Source organism: Phocoena sinus, chromosome 20 (assembly GCF_008692025.1).
Source record: "Phocoena sinus isolate mPhoSin1 chromosome 20, mPhoSin1.pri, whole genome shotgun sequence".
Taxonomy (NCBI): domain Eukaryota; kingdom Metazoa; phylum Chordata; class Mammalia; order Artiodactyla; family Phocoenidae; genus Phocoena; species Phocoena sinus.
Window position 1 is genome coordinate 8,818,542 of NC_045782.1, and position 20,252 is coordinate 8,838,793.

Here is a 20,252-nt window from a genome sequence, read left to right on the forward strand (position 1 = left end):
TTCCTGGCTCCCCAAAACTCAACCATGGAAGGTACAGAAAGGTGTGTGACAAGAAACTCATGGCTTTTAATCCTGGCAGGAAGGACAAGGAAAACGAAGGATAAAGATTTGATCAAGTTTTACTATTCTCCCACTGGAGATGGGGGAGGGGGAATCAGTCATATTTAATAAACAGCTCTCTTCTCATCCCTCCCGATTGCATTATCTCGACTTTTGTTCATCAAGACAGGGAAGGAAGATAACTTTGTCTCTGAGTCAGCTGCGTGGTGAGAAATGAGGGCACCTACTGGTGCCCTGGCTGTTGGGACAAATGCTCAGAGGGGCTGGTAAGTGGGTGGGCGTCTCCGGACGATGCAGAAGGTAACAAGCACCAGGGTGAGGAGGCCGAGTAAGATCAGGCCAATGATGAGAGGCAGCAAGATGGATCGGTCACTGGGGCAAGAGAAACCTGGCGGAAAGATAGGGCAAGTAGGCATCACAACGGTGGTGGTTGGAATAAAGGTGGAAGGAGGGAGGAGGGAATGTGGGATGTTGGGAAGTAGGAGATTGGTGAGGGGCTGGCACACCTAGAGGACTCAGAGCAAAAAAAAAAAAAGGGGGAGCCTGGGTAGAGTCTTACAGAGGAGGGGAGGACAGCTACCCTAGCTCCGACAAGCTTGAGAGGGGGAGGAAATTTGGGGGTGCAGGAAGGGAGATTATAGGCCTGGGGGGGAGGGCTTTCAGTGCAGTGGGAAAATTCTGGGAGGGAAGGAATAGGTCTTACTTGGTCCAAAGGCCCCTGTGGGGGGCAGCTGAGCAGCTTGTAGCTTCAGGGAGAGCAGGTCCAGGTGGAAAGCTGGTGAAAGAATGAGGCTTGCGTTTCTGCAACTGAAGCTCTGGCCCAGAGGGGTTTGGAGATCTCGAAGGGATGAATTCTGAACAGAGAATATCCACTCTGAAAGAACGAGGAAGGGTCAGCTCCATAGCCACATCCCCACCATACCCCCAGCCTAGGTCCCTTCAGGAGCCCAGACATCTAGTGCAAGTGATGAGAAAGGGAAGGTTACTCACGTGATGCCTGGGGGAAGGACACATTGTACTCCACAGTCACATGGTTCAGGTAGACGGTGCTCTGCAGTGGCTCCTGGGGAGGGAGGTGACCAGGAAGACTCAGGGCAGCAGGGGAGAGTGGCATCCAGGTACACAGAGTAAGGAGTGTGGCAAGAAGTTGGTAGGGGTAGGGCACTTGGAGGGTGAGAGTGAGGGATGAGGGTTAAGTACCTGCTTGAATCCAAAGCTGAGCTGTCCATAGGGGAATGAGAGGAGCAAGTGGGGATGAGTACCCTCACAGCCCCCTTGGGCCTTGGTTTTGTTGGGGTTCAGAACAGAGATTCCCCAGGCCTGCGGAAGTTAAAAGACGAGAGAGGGTCACAAGACTACACAGCTGTGCCGTCCAAGGTTCCCTGTTCCCTTTGTCTCCACCCTGTATTCGTCTACTTCTTTACTTCCTCCTTCCCTTCTGAACTGTAGCGGAAGGCCTCATCCCCTTCCCTTTATGTCCTCTACTGTTGTTTAGCTTTACCTCTCCTCCATCCCGGGTTGGGTACAGAACTCGAATCTGAATCTGGGCTCGGAGCCGGACGCAGGGCTGGGAACCGTTAGTCCAAATGTAGTCTCCTATCGCCTCCTTGGAGCCTGGGCTAGGACTTGGAGAGGGTGGAGGTGGTCCTGGGTGGGGGGATCTGGTGGAGGGTCCTGGGCTGGTGGCAGTGCTGTTGCTTGTTGGATAAACTGTGGCATTTCCGTGACTGGTGGTGGTAGCAGGATGGTGAGTGGCTGTTGAAGACTCGTGGCTGGTGGTGCCTGTGGTGGTAGTTTTATGAGTGGTGGTAGCCGTGTAAGTGGTCGTTCTGTGGCTCTTGGTTGTTCTGTGGCTGGTTGTTCTAGGGCTTGTTGTGCTTTCTGTAGCTGTAGGTGTCACCGTGAAGGATGGCAGCAGAGTGGCCGATTTTTTATGACAGTCATTCCCTGTACCCTGGGCTTTCAGAGGAAACACTGGTTAGCAACCCAGGGGCAGGCTCCTTCCCAGGGGCCCCCTCCCCTTCGTCCCCTTTCTCCTTACCTGCTAGTAGACCCAGCAAGGCCCCAGAGAAGAGCACAGCCAACCTCATGACAGAACAGCCTCCACTGAGTCCAGCTTGGTTCTGTGTCGGTACCAGCTGCCTGCCTGCTCAATCAACCCTATACCCTCTGCCTTCGTTCTTCTGGAAAAAGAGGAAATCAATCTTTGACTTCCTGTAACTGAGGTAACCCAACCCCCAGCCTGACTCAGGCACCTCAGCCCCAGCCACCCATCTCTTAGTCATTAAAATTTTGTCATTAAGTTAGATGATTGGCCCTGGTGTCACCGAAGTAGGGGCCGTCAGCAACATGTGTCATGTGGATAGTGAGATGGAGTTTTGGGTAAGTGGATCCTTGGGGATTCATTTGTCTGCCTCAGCAAAACATGCTTAGTGGTTGTGACAAGTGATTATGGAGCCAGCAGCCCCTCCCTGTCACAGTTCAATAGGATGTAAAACTTGAACATTTATTTCTACTCCCTTTCCTCTCCGTCTGTTGCTTCCTCTCTTTTAAAATTATTTTTTGCTGTGTTGGGTCTTCGTTTCTGTGCGAGGGCTTTCTCTAGTTGTGGCAAGCGGGGGCCACTCTTTCATTGAGGTGCACGGGCCTCTCATTGGGGAGCACGGGCTCCAGATGCGCAGGCTCAGTAATTGTGGCTCACAGGCCTAGTTGCTCCGCGGCATGTGGGATCTTCCCAGACCAGGGCTCGAACCCGTATCCCCTGCATTGGCAGGCAGATTCTCTACTACTGCGCCACCAGGGAAGCCCTGTTGCTTCCTCTTTGCTGAGACACATGAGGTACTTAACGATGGTCTTTGCCCAGCCCCTTCCAGAAAGGTCATATTATCCAGTTAACACTACCATTTTCCAGTCAACAACAAAAAAAGCTCAACAGAAGGGAGTAGAGCTGTACCCAGTAGCAGATGGGAGGGAAGGGGAGGTAAGAAATGACAAGCCAAGGCAGGCAGTTTCCAAGTCATTTTATTCAGAATTTTGTCTTTGTTTCCTGAATCAATAAATACTATACAAAACAATGTAAAAATGGCTACCATTTTCTCTCCCCTACTCCCCCCACCTGGGGACAACCCCCTGGGCCACCTAACTCAGGGGTTCTCCCTCCAGATTTGGTCCAGCAAATGAGGTGGACTGAATCATTTTCAGAGGAATTCAGGTGGGGTGGGGAGAGCCTCTGGGGTTTGGAGGTTGACTAGGTTAGGGAAGTGGATTAGTGTTTTTGGGAGAAGAGACGGCGCCTACCCCAAAGAAAAGGGTGTCTAAAATGTTCACGGTTCCTTCTTTTGCCTCAAAAAGTGACATTTATTCAAAGAAAAAAAAAAAAAGAAAAAAATGACAAGATGTCCATCCCTTGACTCCCTTCCCTCCCCCCTCCTGCTGCTCCTCAGCGCCCCCCCCAAGGACTGAGCCCTGGCTGGGGCTAGGTAGCAGAACAGCCCCTCTCAGATGAGGTCAGCAACATTGAGGGGCATCTCCTCAATGGAGGTGTTGTAGAAGGTCTCAATGTCTCGAAGAGTCCTCTTGTCTTCTTCTGTCACCATGTTAATAGCCACACCCTTACGACCAAAACGGCCACCTCGACCGATTCTGGAAAACAAGGACACCTTAGAATAAGTGAGGATTAAAGAGTAAATAAGATGCTTCCGTGCAGGGAGGATTGGGCAGGAAGGGGCTGGGCTGGTTAACAGTCCAGATCTGCATTTACCTGTGGATGTAGTTTTCCCTGTTGGTGGGGAGGTCATAGTTGATGACTAAGGAAACCTGCTGCACATCGATGCCTCTGGCCTATGTCCAGAAAAAAGGCAGCTTCAGTGTGTGAATGCGAGGACACCCTAAGTCTATCCAGAAAGAGACTTAAGCATACATGTAGGCAGCCAAAGGAAGGCAAGGCAAGGAAACAAACATCCCCTCTCCCCAGAAACCAGAGGCGTGCCAGATTTTATTCCAAGTTGCTACTTTCCTGAAGAGGGGCACTAGCAGGCCCCTTGGAAGAGGGAATCACCTTGGATTCTCCCATCTTCCTTCCCCTCTTGTCCAAATGCCCTTTTACTTACCAGTAGGTCAGTGGTAATCAATACTCTGCTAGAGCCAGAGCGGAACTCCCTCATGATAACGTCTCGTTCTTTTTGGTCCATATCTCCGTGCTAAAACAGGAGATAGAATGGTGTAATGGTGTTACAAGTAGGTGCGTTGGTTCTGAGAGAACTGACTGTGAGTAGGACCCTGACATGTGACTCTGCTGGTAAAACAAGGTGGAGAAACCTCACCATGGCAGAGACGGTGAAGTCTCGGGCATGCATTTTCTCAGTGAGCCAATCCACCTTCCTTCGGGTGTTGATGAAGATGACTGCCTGGGTGATGGTCAGGGTTTCATACAAGTCACATAGTGTGTCCAGCTTCCACTCCTGGTGGGGTGGTGGGAGGAGATCAGTCAGGGGCTATACCCAACAACTTACCACCAGGCCCGCCTCCTGCACTGGGCCCCCACCTCTCTTTCCACATTGATGTAGAATTGGCGGATACCCTCCAGCGTCAATTCTTCTTTCTTGACAAGAATCCTAATTGGGTCCCTCATGAACTTCTTGGTCACCTCAAGCACATCGGAAGGCATTGTAGCTGACAGCAAAACCACCTAATGGGAAAAAAGAGCAGTCTCAGGGTAGGGGATACTCCAGAACTCCATGGTTCCCCTGGCACTTTTGGGTTTTTTACATGTCTGGATATCATCCAAGATTTTTTTTTTTTTAACTTTTTGGCCACAACACGTGGCATGTAGGATCTTAGTTCCCTGAGCAGGGATCGAATCCATACCCCTTGCATTGGAAGTGCCGGGTCTTAACCCCTGGACTGCCAGGGAAGTCCCTCCTTTGGCACTTGATAATGCTCCATCATCACCCCAAGCACATCACAACCTACGCAAAGCAACTGTCAGCCATGCGCGCAAGACGCCAATGTCCTCCTCACCTGGGTGTTGCTATTGAGCTTTTGGAATATGTCATAGATCTGGTCCTTGAACCCACGGCTTAACATTTCATCAGCTTCATCCAATACAAACATCTTGATGTATTTGGGAGCTGCAGAAAGAAAAACACCAACAGGTAGTTACTAGAGAAATGTGAACTACCCCTAACTTTTCCAATAAAAAAAAACAGGGACAGGCGGTCTGCTCTCAGAAGACAAAGACTGATCCTCTGCCTGGGACCCCCTTGCCAGGCCAGACAATAGCCCTAGGAAGTAGAACACTACATGGGCTGAGATGACAGGGAAGCCAGGCTCAGATGACACGCATGGGGTTCATCACAGAGCAACTCTCAGAGGATATCATTGGGAATCAAATTGTGGCCATGTTAAGAAACTGGAAAAGCATGTATAGGAAGTGACCCAGAGAGCTAGAAAATTGTACACTCACACAAGTATCTCCGGTTAAGCATGTCGAACACACGGCCTGGGGTACCCACGATGATATGGGGAGCTTCCATCTGCAGCTTCTGCACCTCAGCACGCACATTGGTACCCCCAATGCAGGCATGGCACGAGGCACCCATGTAATCTCCTAAGGCCATAACTACCTTCTGTATCTGAACCAGAAAAACATAAGTGCTTGTATATTAGCTACAACTGCTGGGCACCATTTTAAGTGCTATGTATTTTATTCTTTCCAGCTCTGAGACAAACACTATTAAGCTCACTTTTTTTTTTTTTTTTTTTTTTTTTTGCGGTACACGGGCCTCTCACTGTTGCGGCCTCTCCCGTTGCGGAGCACAGGCCCCGGACATGCAGGCTCAGCAGCCATGGTTCACAGGGCCCAGCCGCTCCGCGGCATGTGCGATCTTCCCAGACCGGGGCACGAACCCGTGTCCCCTGCATCGGCAGGCGGGCTCTCCACCACTGCGCCACCAGGGAAGCCCCCTGAGCTCATTTCTTAAGCAATAAACAGGTAGGTTAAACAATCTAAGATTAGACTGCTGATAAGTGGCAGTCTCAGAATTTGAACTCAGTCTGGCTCCTGAATGTACACACTGATTCACAATAATGGCCCCCTGAAATAACTTCAATATGGCTTCTTAACCAATTAGACCTCACAGCTTTCTGTAAGTCATCAACTGTGACCCATTTATTCGATGGGTCACAGCAATTAGTTTTATGTGTGGAATGACATCTATGTATTGTTGTACTCCTGCCTACATTGGATGGCATGTTCACTTTTTTTTCTTTGCGGTACACGGGCCTCTCGCTGTTGTGGCCTCTCCCATTGCGGAGCACAGGCTCTGGACGCGCAGGCTCAGCGGCCATGGCTCACGGGCCCAGCCGCTCCGCAGCATGTGGGATCTTCCCGGACCGGGGCACCAACCTGCGTCCTCTGCATCGGCAGGCGGACTCTCAACCACTGCGCCACCAGGGAAGCCCGGCATGTTCACTCCTAAAGCATGTTCTAAACGTTAAGGGCCCTCGAGTGGAGCTGTACTGTAACTTCTTGCTTACACTGCCTTTGTTCAGAAGTTAGGCACAGAATGACCATGATACCTCCGTAGGACACTGTAAGAATACATCCCCCTGAACTCAGTAATCAACTTATGAGACAAGTGTTTCTGATCTTTTCCCCCTCCAAGACCCAGGAAAATAGCCCAACATTTTATGTGCCCCAGCCATGAAACAGCTCTGGCCACCAACCCAGGCATCAAGCTACGATGAAGAAAGGACTAGACATCTGCTTTGCCCCTGACTGATACAAGAGCACCACCACCAATCAGGTGTCTCTTTGCCCATTGCCAGGGGGTTTTCTTCATACAACAGCCAAACTTGCCCAGCCAGCCAGGCTCCACCCAGCAGCCTTCCCCGTCTGACTCAGGAAATGGGTGGAGTAAGGGATGCTTACAGTGTTTGGTGAGGAAAAAGCTTACAACTAACCTACTAAGTCTTGAGACATAAAAGTCGTCAACTAACTTTATATCATCTCTTTTCCCCATACTTCAGTTCTTCCAAAAGTGGTAGGAGTTGGAGCACATAACTTCTGATTTCTGGTTTATGTTAACCACTTGCTAAATAAGTCCTTCAGGGGAAGAATGGTAAACTCACCTGCTGAGCCAACTCTCTAGTGGGTGCCAGGACCAAGGCCTGGGTGGCCTTTAGATCCAATTCAATCTGCTGCAAAATTGATATGGCAAAAGTGGCCGTTTTCCCAGTCCCAGATTGGGCTTGAGCGATCACATCATAACCTAAACGCAAATTAGGAGAGAAATTTTATATGGTAGAAAGCATTCTTTGGACTCGTGAGACATTCAACAGCCCTGCTGAATGAGATTAGTAAGCAACCAATAGAGATATGTGCCCAGCAATAAGTGCTTCAGATTCTACATGACAACACAGTATCCAAACAAGAACAGATCTGGACAATCAGGCCAGGTTTCAGCCATTTAGTACTGCACAAAATCGGGCTAGAAATACAGCTGTAAATAGCCAGCATGATCTGGCTAAAGCACTGCCTTGTTGAAATTAAACCAGCAATCCATGTTTCCAGGGCATGAACCAGACATGGGCACAAACCAAAAGCCAAGCTGGGATAAACAAGGAGTTACTTTGTCCCTGGCTGATATGAGACAGGCACCACCAACCAGGCGCCACTCTACCCAGGCCAGGGACAGTCCAGAACTTGTTCTGGGGCAGAAGGGTCTTACCCTTGATACAAGGAAGAATGGCTCGCTGCTGGATGGCAGAGGGCTTCTCAAAACCATAGGCGTAGATGCCACGGAGGAGTGACTCCGAAAGGTTCATGTCATCAAAGCTGTCAACAATCTCATTCCAGTTACTCTGTAGAAAACAAATTCAAGTAGAAGAAATAGGGCTGTGCTCTTACATTGGAGTAAACAGGACCTGGTGCCTGCACCAGCTTCAGAGCCCACAACCTCTCCTCTCCCCATGGAAGCCAGATGGTTGATGGTTCTACATGACCTGGGAAACCGCCCTAAGGGGCCAGCCCACTTGTAAACAGTGAACCTAGATGTTGTAGAAAGGAGAACAGAATCTGAGTGACATGTTTTAAACACACTTTAAAATCTTTAAACAAATTTCTGCAAGGGAGTCAAGGTGTCGTGTCTAACTACCTGGGAGTTTTATGTTACGTAGTACAGCTGAATCCTGGGTTTCAATCACTGGTGTATTCACTAAACCACCACTTCATAAGCCAAAGAACAATGCTAAGTGGCACTGCTTTTGCCAGAGTTAAAGGATAATGGTGGGAGGGGTCCAACCTCACCTCGATGACGCCTTCGGGCTCCATCCCATCGGGGCCATTGTCTCTAGATCTGTCGGTTTAAAAATACAGTATGTAGAAATCCTGACAACCAGCCTCTTCCTAGCAACAAACCAACTTTGCATGATGCCATCAGCCTTCACTCCCTAGTCCAAGACCCACGTGTTCCCAAAAAAACATTAGTTATTTTACAACTGAGTCAGGCCCCATCTCGGGAGCGGCTCAAGTCAAGCCGACCCCGACATGATAGAGTAACCTTCCTAGAAGACCCAGAGGCTGGAAGGAACCAATCTGCGCTTAAGGGGCGCGGAGGTGGTGCCTGCCTCCGGGCCCACGTGTCCTGAGCCTGACGCTCCGAGCCCAAACGCGTGCACCTCCCACCATGGCCCCTGCCCGCCGGAAGTCCCGCCCTCTCCTCCCCAGATGCCAGGGTAGGACATCCCCTTCCCCCCACGTCATGCAGCCCGCGCCCTCCCCCACTCCCTCGAGCCCATCTCCCCCCCTCGCAGTGCCCGGATGTGGGAGGCCGCGGGCGGTGGCGGCCTCGCGCACAATGAGCCCCAGCCAAGCTAGCAAAGGGGGAGATTGCACAACACTTAGAAGCAAAGCGGACTGGGGGAGGGGAACACCTCGGGACGCCATGTGCTTGCTCCCTCGACCACTCGGCGGCGTCCCCCCCCACCCACCCCGGAACAAACCACATCCCGCCCGCCCCGTCGCGAAATGGCGTCGCCCTCCCATACCTCAGGCCGCTCACCCCCGAAGGAAAGTGGACCTGACCATCCGCAGTTTGCCAATTGCCCGGCTTGTGCGGCAAAATGGACCCGCCCGCCCGGCGCCGGGTGGGCTCCTGGTGCCTCACGCGGCCGCTCCTCGGGGTTAGGGTCGGTCCTGGCCGTCAAGAAAACCAGCACACAGAACGGCCGGCTTCTTCTCCCCCGACCCACAGCTCCACGCGACTCAGCGACTGGATTTGAGGACGCAGGCACCCCCCGCCTTCGGCGAGTGGTACCGTCAGACTCCTCCAGAATTCCGATCGCGCGAGCCCTCCGGCAGTGAGGCAACAGGGCCGGCGGCTCCGGGCCACGCACGGTCGCCTCTACCCCTCTTTCCCACGCCAAGATGCCACCTCGCCGCCCGACTCAACGCCGGGGCTTCGCGCACCTCGTCGGTCGAGCCCTCGTAGCGCACCGAGCCCCGAAACCTGGGCCGTCCTCGGCCTCTACCTAGTACCTGGCGGCAACGTCGGCCGTGGACCCGCCCCTCACCGCCCCCCCCCCCACGGGTGCTCCCGGCTTGCTCGCCCCGCAACCCTGGGGGGGCCTAGGGCGGTGGACCTCAGCTTCCCCCGACGGGGTCCTCGGAAGGGACAGCAGGGTAAGGAACCACAATCTCTTGCAAATGTCTTTCTTACCGGGAATCCTGACTCGCAGACATGATCCTTAGAAACTAGGGCGGAGTGCCCGCCTATCGACAACTTATAGGGAGCCCAACCCCGCCCCAACCATCGCATTGGCTTGGTCTCCTCGGCTCCGCCTGCCGCCGCTCAGCAACCCGGCGTGACGTTCATTCGTCGGCGCTCTGGCATGCAACCACCATTGGATAGCTTGAGTGCCTATCACGGTGAAGGCCCGCCCCACGGCCTCATTGGCTAAAGGGCCCGCCTTTCTTGCCGGTACGGAAGTGATATACAGGACTCAGGCCTCGAGGCCTGGCAGCCATCTTGGTGCCCTGCACCCATACACGTGCGGAGGCGAGAGTGCCCTGGTCATGTGGCCTAGCAGACCCTATCACGCAAGGGGGGCGAGGTTTCAGCCTCCAGGGACTTCCGGGCTCCCGGGACCAGCACTTCCTTCTACCTCTGCTCCAGGTCTCCACTGGACCCACATTTAATTTTGTTCTCTCCTGCAGCAAAGATAAATCGGACACCAACTCCGAATGGACAGGGATAATGGAATCAAGGGCCATACCCCCGGGCTGGAGGGAGAAAGGATGAAGGAACTGACGTAACGGGCTTAAGAGCATTTGGGGTTGCTGTCATGAATCTTGGTGGGCTCCCTTAAGTATGCTGTTTTCCCAACTTCAGCACCTCTCAAGCTCCCGTATTTTCGAGGCTTACCTACTCTCCCTCCTTCCAGCCCTGGCTCCCCCTGCTGGGGGATTCTTTTGGTTAAAGGCATGGTCTTGGCACTGTCTGAGCCAGGGATGGAAAGCTGGCCCCCGGGGTAAGTCTCAAGACCCATGAAAGGGTAGCTAACAGCATTGACTGGAGGAAAGCTGGAGAGCATATCCACTAGTTTGAGGCCCCTTAAGGAAGACCACCACTATGTATCTCCAAAGGATCCTTTATTGACCAGAGAAGGACCATGGTATTTATATATATATATATATATATAAAAAAAAGTTTGAAGATCTGGCAGGCAGTAATCCCATTGCCCGCCCACCACCCCAGCACAGATTTTGCTGCCCCCCCGCCCTGCACATGGAAGGGAGATGACTGCCCCACCCAGGCCACAAGGCCATACTCCCCTGTAGACAGAAGGAAAAAGGGGATTTTCCATGGCCAACCCCTGAACATCAGAAAGCAACAAATATTCTCTCAAAGAAAAAAAAAATACAGAAATCAATTAAAACATTTAAATATGAAAATCCAAAGGGAATTGGGTGGGAAGAGGCTAGAGACAAAGGGAACTGGAGCTTCTTGGGAAGGAAGGGTCTCCCATGTCCCCCTGCCCATTAATGAATGGGCTTGAGGCCTGGAATACGAGGCTCACACAGTGAGTTTGCAGTGACACAGCTCCTTGTAGATCTGCCGACGAAGTTTGGGCATGTCCTGCTGAGTGAAGCTGAATGGCTGAGACAGGGCCAGGTGCTTGCAATACTGGGTGTTAACAAAGCAGGCCATGAGAACCATCTACTGAGCATCCCCCCCCAAATCAGGACCTGTGCTACATATTTTGTATGATACACATCTCACTGGATCTTTCCGAGAACATTCCCATTTCACAAAGGAAGCCAAGGTCCCATAGACTGGGGCTCAAAAGAAGTCTGACTCTAAAGCCAGTGTTCCTATTTGATACATAAAACACCTAGTGTTAACAGAGAAAATACTTTGCGTTAGGGGATCAGGAGGCAGCTATATCAGGGCCAGAGACGAAGGACCACACACCCAGTCCCAATGCGGTATGGAGAAACCAAGAGAGGACAATGAAATCAGGGTTTCTGCATTCTAACACAGAAGCTTACTCCCGCTCCCTAAGTGGCTGTGAGCCAAATGAGAGACAGCTTCCCGCCTCCCTCCCACCTCTTTAACCCAACTGGTATCTGCTTACCTGCAACACAAAGGCACCGCAGTCACTGTCATTATTCTGCCTGGCCACATTCTAGAGAATAGAAAGAAGGTAAGCCCTTCTCCTAGAGGAGACTCTACACGTATGGCTTCAACTTCTGCCTCCTACCATGCCCCCAAAACCGCCCCCATAACCCTCCTCTAGAAACTGACCATCTTGAAGTAACCTTTCCAGCCCTGGTGGAAATCCAGCCGGTCTTTCTTCACTGCCTCTGCCTGTAGATACTTGGCAATATGCTATGTAGATGGAGAAAAGGAGGAAGTGATGCCCCTACATTTTCCAACTGAACCCAAGTTGTGGTGGTCACAGGCAGCAAGCCCAGGTTGCTCCTCAGAGCCTCCAAACCCACCCTTCTGCCTGAAATGCCTTGCCACTGGATCTCCTCCCCACATTCTGCCCATCTTTCCCATTCCCTCTCAAACCTTAGGGCAGCGGCGGTTCAGGGTGCGCTGCGAATCAAAATAGGTGATGGTGCGCCGCCTCACGTCAACAGAGATGAGGGACCAATGCACCTCCAGGTGGATGGGGATTAGCAGTAGCTCTTTATTGAAGATGTCCACCTAAGGAAGCAGTGCTGGAGGTCAGGAAAGACAGCACAGGAATCCTGCCTATTGCCAGGAGGGTTCTAAAGGAGAAGCAGGCAAGGAGCCAAGTGGGAGAACTCAATACCCAGTCCCTAGACTGCGAGGCAAGGCTCAGCATCTGGATGTCTGGATTCTTGGGCTTAAGGAGGAAGGCAGGACGGAGGAGGTGGCGCACAACAAACACTCGAGAGCCCAGGACAGGGCCAGGTACTTCACACACATTAAAGGCACAAGTGCTTAGTAGCTAAGAACCCAGGCTCAGGATCCTGGAGCCAGACTCTTAGGGTTCAAACCCAGCTCTTCCATTTACTAGCGTATGACCACTTAATAACTCTCTGTACCTCAGTTCCCTTTTCTGTAAGAGGGTGAAAATAACAGTACCTACCCTCACCTGTTTGTTATACAGATTAATTAATATCCATGATACACTAAGAACAACGCATGGCACCTAACAGATGCTCGATCAGTTAACACTCACAACAATCCTGAGAAAGTTCGCATCAGGAAACTGTGGCTTGGAAAAGTAAAGTCACTGCTCAAGGTCACAGAAGTAAGAAATGGCAGAGGTGGGATTTAAACACCGGCATATAGAAAGCCAAGTTCTTTCCACTGCATGTCACCCTGCCTCTACCAGAAGAAGGCCTGCCAGGTCCCTGCGGGTGTAAGCTCTTGAACCTGGAGACAGGAATGGAGTCAACGGCCCTAACTCACTATAGATATTTCCTGGCCTTTGAATCAGAGGGCAGGTAAACTAACTGGACAGGGGAAAAGAACTCCCCCCCCACCGCCAAGTTGGCTCCCCTTCCCCTTCATTATTTTCCCCAGGAACTTAGGCCAAAAACCTAAGCATCATCCCTTGAATCTTATCTTTTTCTTCATTTCTCATGTCCAATCCATCAGAAAGTCCTATTGGTTCTACTGGCAAAATTTATCCTAGATAAAACTACTTCTATTTCTACCTTTACCACTCTGGTCCAAGTTTCTCATCTGGACTTCTCGGCTACTCCATTTAGCCTGCCTGCTTCCACTCTTGCCTCTTTCAATCTATCATTGAAACAGGAGTTTAAAACATGAGGCACTTCCCACCCTGCTTAAAACTCTTCAATGGCTTCTCAGAACACAAAGAATAAGATCTACCCTCACTTCGGGACTTCCCTGGTGGCGCAGTGGTTAAGAATCCACCTGCCAATGCAGGAAACGCGGGTTTGATCCCTGGTCCAGGAAGATCCCACATGCCGCGGAGCAACTAAGCCCGTGCGCCACAACTACTGAAGCCCGCGCACCTAGAGCCCGTGCTCCGCAACAAGAGAAGCCACTGCAATGAGAAGCCCGCGCACTGCAATGAAGAGCAGCCCCCACTCGCCACAACTAGAGAAAGCCCATGCACAGCAACAAAGACCCAACGCAGCCAAAAATAAATAAATTTATTTATTTAAAAAAAAAAATCTACCCTCCATGCCTCACGTTATCTACTCTCTGACCAAATTTTCTATCATTTTCCCTTTGCTCACTCTGCTCCAACCACACAGGCCCTCTGACCCTCAAACGTTTTCTCACTCTGTGTCCCATGTACTTGCTGTCCCCTTTGCTTAGAACACCCTTGCCCCAGATCTGCACAGGGTTAGCTCCTTGTCATTCAAGTCTCAGCTAACAGAGGCCTTCCCAGACCACCCAATCTAAAGTACCCACCCCCATGCTACCACATTACTGTTTTAATTTGCTCACAGCACTTATCACTAGCTGAAATTTAACTTGCATATTTACTCTGACCCCATAAAGGCAAGAAGTTTTCTTTATTTAATACTGTATCCTTAGTGCCCAGAACAGCACCTGGCACACAGAAGACATTTAATAAATACTTGAAAGTTTGAATGAACAGGATTGAGGAAAGGGCTCACAGGGAACGGAACTCTTCTTTAGAGGCAAGGTGTTACACAAGTAGATGTGAATTCATAACTCACGTTTTTGGTCCACCTTTTCACTCCATCATAACCCTTGGTACGGAGTTTATCATAGAAGAAACTGTTGAAGAAATGCACCTGTGCCAATGATACAAAAAACTGGATGGAATTAAAAGACCTCAGGCCCTCCTGCTAAGTGTCCTCTCCCCAGCCCACTCCATTTCATTATGGCTCTGAGGACTGGTTTCAACAAACTCTAGTCCAACTCACTGAGGGTAAAAACAGACTATTTTTAACCTCATCTTATAGCATCCCACCCCAATCTGTGGGGCTAGCCATAGGGGAAAAACACTACAGACTGGAGGAAAGGACTAAAATTGTTAAGTTCAGGACCAAGATTACAGATTTGAATTGAACAAATTACATTCTACTGCCTCTCCCCAGAGAGAAAGACCCTCTTTATGTAAAATGGAAGAGATGAAAGGGACTGAAAAAGCTGCTTAAAAGTGCGGGAGTTCTTCCAGGGACTGAAATATCTGGTTAGGCCTACCTTTTCAGGGACCGTGTCCATGACGAGGTCTCCATACATGTTCATCACCTGGGGAGAAGATGGGAGGCCACTTGCCATGGAGGGTGTGGCATGGGTACAGGGCTCCCCCATGCAGAGGGCCCCAGACACCCTGCTCCCTGAATCCCCTCTTGGGCCTGGTTTTGCACGCCTCCTTACCTGGTCATTGAGCCAGTTCTGTCCATATAAGGTCCCCAGGTCATCCATGGTCAGCACATGCCGCTTATAGGCAACTCGGAAGCCCCTCACCATGGCGTTGCCTGGCATCCGCTGGTATGACTGGATCAGCTGCAGCACCAGGCCCTTCCTGGGTAGGCCAAGGGTGAGGTCACACAAGAGACGAGGGGGCTAGGGCACACAGAAGTACCTTCTACTGCCTAGAATAAGAATCTAAAACTAACCTTTTTTTTTTTTTTTCTTTTTTTCAGTCATGGGTCCTTTTGAGGACTTGCTAAAGGCTTACTCCCCAGTAAGAGGCACATGAATACTTAGGTACACGTGGTATTTCAGGGTCCCACGTAAAGCCCCTCCCGGTTGGCTCATGGGAGCTTGGCACCTTGCCTGCAGATTCCTCCCCTCAGTTCTAGCTCCCTCTTCCTCCCCGAAAAGGCAGCAGCTTTCTCACCCCATCTCCCTGGTCCCAGCCCTCTTCCAAAGAGCATCTCTTTCATGCCTCACCTGGAAGGTGTAGAGAACTCCTGCTGGAAAATGTCCTCCAGTTTCTCTACTACCTCATCAGTGCTGAGGGGGATGAGGCTGCCATAAGTTTGAAGGAATTCATCCAAGATGCCTGAGTGGAGGAGGGAGAGAGGAGTGAGGTAAGGCCTCCAGACTCTGATCTAGGAGTCAGCTGTGGGAAAGAGACTAGATCCTCTAGGGTTCCTTACTCTGCACACAGGTGACATGCTCCTCCCGCAGGGGGCTGTGCTGGCCAGCTTTCTCCCCAGGCCGCTCAGCCTCTTCTGCAGTGCCCAAATCGGAGCCCTGAAAAAGCTCCTGGGCCACATGGTCCCCGATGCTGCACACATTGCTGATGAGGATGCTGGCATCAGGGGGTGCCAGACTTCGCTCCCCTTCTGGCCCAGGTGGCCCCCCAAAGCCGTTGGGCAGAGTACAAGAGAGGAGGCCTGCAGGGCAGGGGAAACAGAATGGAGGCAAGAAACTGGCTCAGATCAAAGGCCAATGGGAAGATTAAATGATGCACCCAAATTATAAGACCACAAAAAGGATGAATTGGAACAAAATCTACCAATATAAACTCTAAAGGATGAAAACCCTAAAGCACGAGATAATTATGTCCAAGAGGTTATAAAAGACAGAAAGGAAAAGTTACTACAGGCATACCTCAGAGATACTGCGGATTCACTTCCAGACCACTACAATAAAGCGAATAATGTAATAAAGCGAGTCACACAAACTTTTTGGTTTCCTGGTGCATGTAAAACTTATGCTTACTATAATCTATTAAGTGTGCAACAGCATTATGTCTAAAAAAAAAAAGTACATACCTTAATTTAAAAATACTTTGTTACACATGAAAAGATGCTCAACATCACTATCAGAGAAATGAAAATCAAAACGACAATGAGGTATCACCTCACACCAGTCAGAATGTCCACCATCAAAAAGTCTACACACAATAAATGCTGGAGATGGAGAAAAGGGAACCCTCCTACACTGCTGGTGGGAATGTAAATTGGTACAACCACTATGAAGAACAGTATGGAGGTTCCTTAACTAAAAACAGAACTACCATATGACCCAGCAATCCCACTCCTGGGCATATAACCAGAGAAAACCATAATCCAAAAAGATACAAGCACCCCAATGTTCATGGCAGCACTATTTACAATAGCCAAGACATGGAAGCGACCTAAACGTCCATCAACAGAGGAATGGGTAAAGAAAATGTGGTATATATACACAATGGAATATTACTCAGCCTTAAAAAAGAATGAAATAATGCCATTTGCAGCAACATGGATGGACCTAAAGATTATCATACGAAGTGAAGTAGGTCAGACAGAGAAAGACAAGTATCGATATCACTCATATGTGGAACCTAATTAAAAAAAAAAGATAAAATGAACTTACTTACAAAACAGAAACAGACTTACAGATATCAAAAACAAACTTTATGGTTACCAAAGGGGAAACTGTGTGGAGGGAGGGATAAATCAGGAGCTTGGGATGAACATACACACACTATTATACATAATATAGATAACCAACATGAATATACTATAGAGCACAGGGAACTCTACTCAATATTCTGTGATAACCTATATGAGAAAAGAATCTAAAAAAAGAATGAATATGTGTATACGTATAACTGAATCACTTTGCTGTACCCCTGAAACTAATACAACATTGTAAATCAATTATATGCCAATAAAATAAAAATATTTTTAAAAAATACTGCTAAAAAATGCTAACTATCCTCTGAGCCTTCAGTGAGTTGTAATCTTTTCATGGGTGGAGGCTTTGAAATATTGCGAGAATTATCAAAACGTGATACAAGCATGAATTGAGCAAATACTGTTGGAAAAATGGCGCTGACAGACTTGCTCTACTCAATGTTGCCGCAAACCTTCAATTTGTAAAAATGCAATGTCTTTGCATTGCAATAAAGCGAAGCGCAATAAAATGAGGTATGCCTGTACTCATAAACAGGACGAAAAGCAAGAAACACTAGCAATTCAGAGAGATGTAAATTTCAGAAATATTTCTCACCACTATATGCTTAGCACCTAGCATAGTACCTGGCATACAGCAAAGGCTCGATAAATACTCAAATAATTAATAAAGAAATAGAAAGCCTGCCGCAACTCAGACCCGGCACAACTAAAATAAATAAACGTTTTTAAAAAATAGATAAATAAATAAACAAAAAGAAAGCTTGAAGTTGTTTAGTGGGGTTCTCCGAAAGAGAAATACTCTGAGTGAGAATGTCACACACAACTGTCCAGGTGATGTACTCCACTACTCAGAGATCCCATCCCACCATTATAAGAACGGCACTCTCTAGAAATGTACACGCAGGGGCACTTATCCTGAGAGGCCACATGAAGTGGGACTTCAAGCGGACATGACTGACTTCACTAAACCACGACTCCCTTTCTCATCTATGCACAGGACACCTACTTATGGATCCTGTATCCCGGCCTTGACTCTCTTCCCAGACTTAGTTCCTGCTCAAAATGGAGCTAAAGACATTTCACTGCTGTTCTGGACCCTCCCTCTCTCTGCCCTCCTACTTTCCTTAGACCCCAGTTCTCACCACAGCAAGAGGCTCCTGGTCTCCCAGGATCTTAGCTCTCCCCATGCCCTCCTCTGCCCCATTCCCACCTTACCCGAGTCAGGATCCAGAGGAGACTTTGGAGTCCACCTTAATCCATCTTCCTCCATGGGGGGCCCAGAGGGCACTGGTGGAGACCCTCTCACTCCATCCTCAGCCATGAGAGCACCTAGCAGACCCAGTCGTGGGGGAGGTGGTCCCCGGGGGGAGTCAAAACGACAGCAGGGGGATGGCACCTGTGGTGTCACACCCCCTTCCTGGGGTGAAAGATGGTTCTTGGGGTGTGCAAGGCTCCGCCGCCGGCCCCGGTGGCGCCCCCAAAGCTTCCAGTGGAATGTCAGCGAGGTGCTTTTTGAGTAGAGCAGCATCCGGAAGGCTCTCATAGCTCTGCGACGGCGCTGTGAACACGTTTTCCGATGAGCAGGGCGGGAAGGGCGAGGCCGCTGGGAGGCTCCCAGCTGACCCCATCTGGGGGGCAGCCTCCAAGCTGCCACTTCCTCTTCCTCCTCTTCATCCTCGTCGTCCTCTTCTTCTTCCTCCTCTTCACTAGCTGAGGCATCAAAAGAGGGCCGAGGGACAGGAAGGCGTCTGGTTGGCACTGTGGTCCCTGACCCAGGATCTGGCCCAAACCCTCCACCTGACTTGAGTCGGGGTTTGGGGGGTGGGGGCCAACGAAGACGCTCCCGCCTGGGACTTGAATAAGCTGGGGCTATGCCGGGTCCAGGAGGCTCAGGCCCCCAAGACCCGGTCCCTTGTATAGTCTCTTTCATCTTCCAGTAACCTGTAAAACAAAGATTAGAGCGTCAGAATCCAAACATCCTACACTCCGGATTCTGCCTCTCTTCCTCAGCACGCCTCTTCTGCAATCAAATGCAAATAAACTAAGGAAAAGAGAAAAAAACTTCAAAACTCCTAACTTCATATCTTCCTAGTTAATATGGTCCACAAGGTGCCCTTCAGAGTCTGTGCCATCATCTCTCTCCTGCCCAGATAGAGGCAAGGAAGAATGGCTAAGCGGCAGGCCTCGAGGCTCTTATTTCTCAGATCCCCAGATCAAACCTAGTATTTTCAGGCTCCACTTCTCTATTTTAGTACCACCAGGAATGTCCTAGTTGAAAGCCTAATAACGGAGAAGGCTCAGTACGGGAATCCTGACATGTTACAGAGACACCTGAGGAGAACACAATTTCCGCAGGAAAACCGTGATCTAAAGTGGGAAAAGAGATCTCCATCACCGTGGAATGAGTGGGGTGTGTGGGCATGCTCAGGTAGTCTCAGGAAGGAACCATACCGTGGCTATGGTTCAGGTGGTAAAATCTAATGGAAAGGGAATGATTTTAGAGGAAACTGAAACAGAACCGAAGCGGCGCTCAGGCAGCCGAATCAAGGCGCGCTGGGACTGAACTGAGCCGAGCTAGGTTGGCCCAGCCCCCTCTCCTGCTCCGTCCCGGAGACCAGAATGCGTCCCAGCACCGGTAGGATCCTACAGGCTCGGGCGGCTCGGCGCGCAAGGGCCTTAAAAAGCCCCTTCGAGGGCCTCCTGGGCCCCGGTTAGGTAGGAATGGGGTCCAGGAATGGGAGAGGCCGTGGCAGAGCTGGGGGGAGGGGAGGGGGCGTCCTCACCGGGAGCGGGGAAGCCGGGCGGACAGGCCCGAGGGCGGGCGTCTCCGGCCTCAGGCTTCCCGGCTCATCTCTCCGGCGACGGCGGCTGCCCCGCCACTCCTGCTGTCTTCAGGCGTAGCCGTCTCAATTCAGGATTCCAACGCTTCTGGGCCGCGCGCCGCGCCGCCCCGCCGAGCCGCCCCGCCGCGGCCGCCTCTTGCTCTGCTTCAGCCTCCACCTCCACCACCTCCCCCTCCTCCTCCTCCTTCCCCTCCCGCGAGCCCCAGGCCCACCGGCGGTGGTGGCGCACAATTATTACGTCACAGCCGGCGAACAGCGCCGCCGCGGCCACCACGCGCCTAGTCCCGCCTGCCCGAGAGCGCAGACGCCACGGGACCGTCCCGCCCATGACCCCCACGCCTGCGCACACCCGCTTAACCTGAGCCGTGCGGGGCGGTGCCTCCACTCGCTCTTTTGCGCCTGCGTGTCCCGTGCCGCTCTCCCGCCCTTCGCCCCCGCGCTGCGTAGCCCTGCGTTCCACGCGCCGCCGGGCTTGAGCTGAGGACTCTGACGCCTCGGTTCAG

The 20,252-nt window shown here is 50.9% G+C and overlaps 3 protein-coding genes and 4 non-coding genes across 8 annotated transcripts; all 7 read right to left on the reverse strand.

Moving 5' to 3' along the window:
• Window positions 1-101: 101 nt before the first annotated feature.
• CD68 (CD68 molecule) lies at window positions 102-2,600 on the reverse strand. Its single transcript, XM_032615854.1, has 6 exons — window positions 2,102-2,600; window positions 1,562-2,019; window positions 1,261-1,380; window positions 1,051-1,123; window positions 764-934; window positions 102-448 (listed from the first exon to the last, which is right to left on the reverse strand). Exons 1-6 carry the CDS (start codon window positions 2,148-2,150, stop codon window positions 315-317), a joined length of 1,005 nt encoding a protein of 334 aa, XP_032471745.1. The 5' UTR covers window positions 2,151-2,600; the 3' UTR covers window positions 102-314.
• Window positions 2,601-3,063: 463 nt separating this feature from the next.
• EIF4A1 (eukaryotic translation initiation factor 4A1) lies at window positions 3,064-9,881 on the reverse strand. Of its 2 annotated transcripts, none has more exons than XM_032616323.1 (11): window positions 9,780-9,881; window positions 8,369-8,417; window positions 7,791-7,923; window positions 7,192-7,331; window positions 5,525-5,693; window positions 5,080-5,189; window positions 4,604-4,747; window positions 4,383-4,520; window positions 4,170-4,259; window positions 3,821-3,900; window positions 3,064-3,702 (listed from the first exon to the last, which is right to left on the reverse strand). In XM_032616323.1, the coding sequence occupies exons 1-11, from the start codon at window positions 9,800-9,802 to the stop codon at window positions 3,558-3,560; spliced, it is 1,221 nt and encodes a 406-aa protein (XP_032472214.1). In that variant the 5' UTR covers window positions 9,803-9,881; the 3' UTR covers window positions 3,064-3,557. The 2 variants fall into 2 exon arrangements, with proteins under 2 accessions (XP_032472214.1, XP_032472215.1); XM_032616324.1 differs by having other exon boundaries at window positions 9,109-9,816.
• Window positions 3,978-4,124, reverse strand: LOC116746486. Its single transcript, XR_004347743.1, has one exon. It is a non-coding gene; the product is annotated as a small nucleolar RNA SNORA67 (small nucleolar RNA).
• On the reverse strand, window positions 5,281-5,421 carry LOC116746518. The gene has a single exon (XR_004347773.1). It is a non-coding gene; the product is annotated as a small nucleolar RNA SNORD10 (small nucleolar RNA).
• LOC116746501 lies at window positions 6,749-6,893 on the reverse strand. Its single transcript, XR_004347758.1, has one exon. It is a non-coding gene; the product is annotated as a small nucleolar RNA SNORA48 (small nucleolar RNA).
• On the reverse strand, window positions 7,622-7,756 carry LOC116746500. The gene has a single exon (XR_004347757.1). It is a non-coding gene; the product is annotated as a small nucleolar RNA SNORA48 (small nucleolar RNA).
• Window positions 9,882-10,694: 813 nt separating the features above from the next.
• On the reverse strand, window positions 10,695-19,928 carry SENP3 (SUMO specific peptidase 3). Its single transcript, XM_032616322.1, has 11 exons — window positions 19,690-19,928; window positions 18,122-18,847; window positions 15,656-15,895; window positions 15,447-15,558; window positions 14,928-15,075; window positions 14,751-14,798; window positions 14,261-14,338; window positions 12,138-12,275; window positions 11,868-11,951; window positions 11,698-11,748; window positions 10,695-11,246 (listed from the first exon to the last, which is right to left on the reverse strand). The coding sequence occupies exons 2-11, from the start codon at window positions 18,834-18,836 to the stop codon at window positions 11,136-11,138; spliced, it is 1,725 nt and encodes a 574-aa protein (XP_032472213.1). The 5' UTR covers window positions 18,837-18,847; window positions 19,690-19,928; the 3' UTR covers window positions 10,695-11,135.
• Window positions 19,929-20,252: the final 324 nt, after the last annotated feature.

Coding starts and splice junctions, on each gene's coding strand:
- CD68 (XM_032615854.1), bottom strand. CDS start 2,150: ATGAGGTTGGCTGTGCTCTTCTCTGGGGCCTTGCTGGGTCTACTAGCA. Junction 1,124..1,260: donor TCAGCTTTGGATTCAAGCAG/GTACTTAACCCT, acceptor CTCCCTCCCCAG/GAGCCACTGCAGAGCACCGT. Junction 935..1,050: donor GTCCTTCCCCCAGGCATCAC/GTGAGTAACCTT, acceptor TCGTTCTTTCAG/AGTGGATATTCTCTGTTCAG.
- EIF4A1 (XM_032616323.1), bottom strand. CDS start 9,802: ATGTCTGCGAGTCAGGATTCCCG. Junction 8,418..9,779: donor TCTGCGAGTCAGGATTCCCG/GTAAGAAAGACA, acceptor TTAAACCGACAG/ATCTAGAGACAATGGCCCCG. Junction 5,694..7,191: donor CTAGAGAGTTGGCTCAGCAG/GTGAGTTTACCA, acceptor TTTCTGGTTCAG/ATACAGAAGGTAGTTATGGC.
- SENP3 (XM_032616322.1), bottom strand. CDS start 18,836: ATGAAAGAGACTATACAAGGGACCGGGTCTTGGGGGCCTGAGCCTCCT. Junction 15,896..18,121: donor TCCTCTGGATCCTGACTCGG/GTAAGGTGGGAA, acceptor CCTGCCCTGCAG/GCCTCCTCTCTTGTACTCTG. Junction 14,799..14,927: donor AGAACTGGCTCAATGACCAG/GTAAGGAGGCGT, acceptor TCTTCTCCCCAG/GTGATGAACATGTATGGAGA.